Genomic DNA, 6,243 nt, shown 5'->3' on the forward strand with positions numbered 1-6,243 from the left:
TACCTACCTACCTACCTACCTATCTATCTAAGGAGTAGTAGGAATGGCATGGGTTAAGTGTTGGACTGCTAACTGCAAGCAGTTCGAACTTACCAGCTGCTCCCTGGGGGAAAGATGAGGCAGTCTGCTCCTGTAAAGATTCACAGTCTCAGAAGCGCTATGGAACAGTTCTCCTCTGTCTCACAGGGACACTATGAGTTGGAATGGACTCAGTGACAGTGGGTTTGGGGTTTTTGTTTGGTTGGTTACTATCTATTTATCTGTCTATCTGTCTGTATGTCTTTCGGTCTGTCTATATGGTGCAATTGGTGACCACTTCACTAATTAATTGTTTAGCTCAGCTGATACCCAAAAAGGTTCGAGGTTTGTCTACCCAGAGGCACCTCCAAAGAAAGGGTTGGTGACCTGCTTTTGAAATAGCCACTGAAAGCCCCATGGAGCACAGTTCTGCTCTGACACATGAGGTCACCATGACCTGGGCTTGACTTGACAGCAGTTAGACTGGACTGGATCATTTATGTGTGTGTATGTGTGTGGTGTGGAGCTGTAGGTTAATACGCCAGACTGCAAAGCCGTTTGAACTACAAGGTTGGCAGTTCAAGTTCACCAGTCACTCCTCGGAAACCCTATACAGGATCACTATGGGTTGGAACTGACTCGACGGCACTTAAAAACAACATGTATATGTAGTCACAGACATATGTGAGGGGGCTTCAAAAGTTTGTGAAAAAATTTCACTATATTTTAATACCATTTTCCATGAAGTTTTTGAAGCCTTCCTTATATACAGAACCCTGGTAGGGTAGTGGGTTAAGTGTTGGATGGCTAATGGAAAGGTTGGTGGTTCTACCCCATCAGCTGCTCTGTGGAAGAAAGATGAGACAGTCTGTCCCTGTAAATACTTACAATCTCAGAAACCCTATGGAGCAGGCCTACTGTGTCCCACAAGGTCACGATGAGTTGGAATTGATTTGGTAGCAGTAGCTTTGGATTGGGATACACAAACATATGTGTATATATGAAGTGAGCCTATCTAGGGCTGCCCGACACAATTTACCTTCACCTCTGGAAAGAGGGTACAGAGAACACACAGAACAGAAACTGTGCTGAGAATCCAGAACATCCTTGCCCTGGAAGCAAAGGAGGACCGTGTTGCTCTGCTGAGATGTTGGTGGTGAAAACTCAGTAACTGGGGTGGGTCTGGGGCAGCAGTAGGAAGCCACAGGCTAAAGACCCTAGGAAAGTTCTCTGCCCTCTACTTCGATTCAGTTTTGGGAGAAGTCGGACTTGGTGGTTTCGGAGCTTAACTTCTTTGGTTAGGTTCTGCAGCCAGCTTCACTGTGCAGCCCCATCCCCTTACTCTCTATGGTCACTACACTCCAACCCTTAAGTTTGGGCCTCATTCTCATTCCTCTGAGTAAGTTCTTATCTTTCACACTTAATCTCTTTCTTAGTCTAAAAACGCCTCTCTAACTGTTCCTCCAGGGTTCACTTTTTGTCACATCCACTTTTTGCTGATCTTTGCCTCAGGGTGAAAAGCATTCCCAGGAGGAGCACAGGGGACAAGTGCAGAGAGAGTGAGCCTTGACTAATCATGCTGACGGATGGACATTTCCTTCCTCTAACCACTACCATTAGATTTTTCTGAAAAATGGAGTAAATTGTTCCAGCGGTTTTAATTGCTTTGTGTTGGATTCATTTGCAGATTGATGAAATCAACGTCTATGGGAATACTGCCCTTCACATTGCCTGCTACAATGGCCAGGATGCTGTAGTGAATGAGCTGATTGACTACGGTGCTAATGTGAACCAGCCAAACAACAACGGGTTCACCCCCTTGCATTTTGCTGCTGCCTCCACTCATGGTGCTTTGTGTCTTGAGCTGCTTGTCAACAACGGAGCGGATGTTAACATTCAGGTACCATCCTGACTCTTAGTCTGTCTGTGTTAAATACCTTTGCATAAGCCTCAGTTTGTACGAGACCAGCTGCTGGAAATGAGAACCTGTATAATGAATTGTAACCCCAAAGACTTTGACTCACACAGCCTTATCCTGCATCAGGAAACTTAGCTGCTGGAGTGCAGCTCCTGTTTCTGCCTGCAGCCATGGTAGTACCAGCCGGGAGGCACTGAGACTCCAGCCACGGGCTCTTGGTAGCTTAGTTAATGTCCCAGGGCAATCACGAGTCTCTGGGATGTTTATTAGGTTCAGGGTCTAATATTGAAGTGAATGTTGGGCGAATAGTGCAAAGCTGCTGAGAATTCAATGGGAGGCCTAAATTATTGCTACCAAGGGCACGTGATTAGATTTTAAGCTGTTCACACACATACACACACCACATACATACGTATGTTGTTGGTATGTGCAACCTTGTATAAGGTTCTCGAGGAGCAGCTGGTGGATTTGAACCACCTACCTTGTGGTTACAGTCCAGTGCTAATCCTATGATGCTACAACAGAACTCCACATATGTCTGTAAAATCCATAATTTTATACAAAGGGGCTTCAAAAAGTTCGTGGAAGAATTGTGTTATCTTGTAACGTCTTAATTTCATTTTTCCATGAGTTTTTTGAAGCCCTTCTTGTTCATATATTGTTTTTGTTGTTAAGTGCTGTCAAGCCAGTTCTGACTCATAGTGTATAGGATTTCCAAGGAGCAACTGGTGGGTTTAAATCATCAACCTTGTGGTTAGTAGTCCAGTGCTGATCCTACAGTGCCACACCAGGTATAGATATCTATATAGATATATTCTGTGGGAGAAACATGAGGCTTTCTGCTCCCGTATAGATTTACAGCCTCAGAAACCCTGTACTGGGTTGCTATGAGTGAGAACCGATTCCATGGCACATAACTGGTAGCATAGTGGTTACAAATTGGGCTGCTAACCTCAAAACTACCAACTGTTCCGTGGGAGAAAGATGGGGCTTTCTATTCCCGTAAATCTCGGAAATCCTGTACAGGGTCGCTATGAGTCAGAACTGACTCTATGGTACTTAACAACACCAAAACAACATAAATATATATATGTGTGTGTGTGTGTATTTTTTGTATTTGAAATAATGAGCATGTGTTCCTTTTCTACGCAGAAAACAAATAGGCTATTTTCACTTTGGAAAAAATTAAATTAGATGAGACTAGAGAAGGAGCTGACTAGAGGATCGTTGTTGTGTGCTGTAGAGTCAATTCTGATTCCTAGTGAGCTTATAGGACAAAGTCAAATAGCCCATGGGGCTTCCTAGGCTGTGTCTTGGTGTGACACTCTAGGACAAGCACTGGACTGCTAACCGCAAGATTGGCAGTTCAAACCTTTATAGGGTTGCTATGAGTCAGAATCAACTCAATGGCACTTAACAACAATAATCTTTAAGATAGCAGATCATCAAATCTTTTTTCCCACAGAGCCATTTGGTAGGTTTCAACCGCCACTGAACTTCTGGTTAACAAGTGAACCTTAATCATTACATCACCATCACCAGGGTTCCTTAAGGAGACGATAAAATAAACAAATAAAACTGATCAAGATAAAGGTGACGAAGACAGGAGAGTGGGGAATAGTCAATAGAAGGGAGAGAATTTGCAGGAAGAAAAGTTGCAGGTCTGAGTTGGGCAAGAGACAGAAGAGCTGATGAGTGTAAGAGTCTCAGAGTCTAAGAAGAGTTGTACAGCGTAGTGGTTAAACATCAGCTGTGGGCTAGCTTGCCTAAATTCCAATCCTAGTCTAGACTTTTAGTAACTATGTAATCATAAATGCATAGTTACTAAATACCTCTCTGCAAGTCTCAGTTTGTTATTTAAAATTAGAGAAGTAATAGTATCTTTACGGAACTGTTGTGAAGAATGAATGAGTTATCACACATACATAATTTAGAATAGTAAGCACTTGATAAATGAGCATTTTGATTAGGAGGAATGTCAGGAGAAGAGATGGCTTAGGAAAGAAAACTGGTAAGTTTCATTTTTGAAAAGTTGATTTTGAGCGTTTGGTGTAGACTATCTGGGAAAACCAGTATGGGAAATGTGATCCTATAGTTTAGGAGAGTGGTAGAGAATAGAAGGGAGAAAAATGAGGTTGCCTCTCTCACACAGAAGTGATAGTTGAAACCGGGAGAAAAGGATGAGATCACCCAATTAGAGAATATATAATAACATGGGTAGAGTAGGGCACTAAAGACTCCTATATACACAAGAAGAGGGGGAAGGAGGAAAAGCCAGAGAATGAGATGAAAGAACAGTCTGAGAAGCTTGGGAAGCTATGGGAGGGCAGTGTCCCATAAAGGTAGAAATGAAGAAATAAAACAAATGATGCGAACTTCAGAGTCCCCATCTTGTAAATGGGTCCTCTCCAACCCCCTAAGAAATGGTAAGATGAAAATCTTTGGGGCTATGGAGGAGACCAAGTAACTATGGTCCAAGGTAGGGAACATCATGTGGGTTGAAGAGGATGACAATGATGGGTAGGAGGCAAACAGGTGGCCAAACAGCTAATGTCCCCAAGACTTGTCGACCCCTGTTTTGCCATCCTGGTATCTGATAGAAGCCTCTGAATCCTTCCAAGGAAGGAAAATCATTGAAGTTAAAACAAAACAAAGCAAAACCTCTCTTTACTAGCTACCACTTAACTAATGCACTGGGCCATCTGAAGCTCTGAAAAACATATTGACTGATGATTTCAGTGCACCTGATAACGCAAGGCTAAAAGGCCACTTTGGGGCACACCTGTCTACTTCTTCCAGTACTGACTATTGGTCAGTTCAGATTAGATGAGGAGCTTCAATATATGTGGAACATTGGTTTAAGGCAGACTTCTATTCTCTCCAACTAAATGAACCTAAGAAAGCAAAGTTACTTAATATTCACTTTTTCCCTCGTTGGATGACTAATCAGGAATAGACTGTAAGAAATGTCATTTAAATTCTGAGACTCAGGTTTATGTATTATCTAATCTATAAAAGTGAGATTTTGAATTAGACCTAGACTTCTTCCCCAGTCTACCTTCATCCTCCGCTTTCCAAATCTCTTTGAATTTTCCTTAATTATTCTGGCTAACACTGACCATTTCACATTTCTGCAGAGCCACCCTGCCTGACTCTGGAGGTAGCTTTCCAACTGAAGTTGTTATCTCCCTGTACCACATTGCTCTTTGGATTTTGAAAGTGTTTACAGATTGCAAGACGATTTCTATTTGTTTAGATTTTCCAAAGTTAGAGGAAAATAGCATATTGAAATGTAGCCAAAATCCACTCACATGTTTTCCTCTGTTCTCACAAAACACTAAAAGTGAAGCTTCATGAGCCTCCTCAATGACACAAGTTGTAGTTGTTGTTAGGTGCCATCTAGTCGGCTTTGAATCATAGTGACCCTATTACATACAACAGAACAAAACACTGCTGCGTCCTCACAATCGTTGTTATGCTTGGGCCCATTGCTGCTGTCACTGTGTCAGTCCATCTCCTTGTGGGTGTGTGTCATGGATACAGTTTACAGTCACTTATTTTCCTTAGGTTGACCATGGCCCTACCTTTAACTTTGAAATAGTAGCTCAAGTATGTTAAAAATAATCAACACAAAACCATGTATAAAATGAAAGATTTCTTTATACTTTGAAAATAGGAAGAACATGAGAAATTATAAAATAATCTTTCATGTCTATAACAGACCTCATTGTAGACTCTTTTGGTAAACATTTTAAGTAAGTGATACATTAGGCACTGAAGACACAGCCATGATGGACACATCTGAGAATATTGGACTCAGAAATGACTATTTCCAAACTGCCTAAATTATGGCTACTAACATTAGTCCCTGACTTGGTCTCAGTTCTCTCCTATCTATAAGACCTTAGATCATTTAACCCTAAGTAACTAGAGCTGAAGCCAGTGACATCTCTGCTGAAGTGGACCAGCTTTCTTCTTTATACGTACCAGGATCAAATTATATAATGAGTCATATTGTTGAAACTCAAGGTGAAACTGAAATAGGCAAGAGTGACAGTGATGGGGATATGGCCCTTGAAATTTTGAGGAGGAAGTGCCAAAATCAGAGAAATGAACATCTGAGGCATCCGCATACTTTCACTGGCTTTGGTTGTTGTTGTTAGGTGCCATCAAGTCAGTCCAGTTCATAGCAACCTTATGTACAACAAAACGAAACACTGCCCGGTCCTGCACCAACCTCACAATCGTTGTTATGCTAGAGCTCATTGTTGCTGTTGATGTGCCAGTCCATCTAGTTGAAGGGGGTG

General features: G+C 42.0%; 1 protein-coding gene across 2 annotated transcripts in view; it reads left to right on the forward strand.

The window, feature by feature from the left end:
- Positions 1-6,243, forward strand: part of ANKRD44 (ankyrin repeat domain 44) — a 400,403-nt gene that overhangs the window by 235,637 nt on the left and 158,523 nt on the right. For both annotated transcript variants that reach the window (XM_006862013.1, XM_006862012.1), the window contains one exon: positions 1,706-1,918. In XM_006862013.1, coding sequence (XP_006862075.1) covers positions 1,706-1,918 — 213 coding nt within the window. The remainder of the gene's footprint in view (positions 1-1,705; positions 1,919-6,243) is intronic.

The sequence above is a fragment of the Chrysochloris asiatica genome, unplaced genomic scaffold (assembly GCF_000296735.1).
Source record: "Chrysochloris asiatica unplaced genomic scaffold, ChrAsi1.0 scaffold00045, whole genome shotgun sequence".
In the NCBI taxonomy this organism is placed as follows: Eukaryota; Metazoa; Chordata; class Mammalia; order Afrosoricida; family Chrysochloridae; genus Chrysochloris; species Chrysochloris asiatica.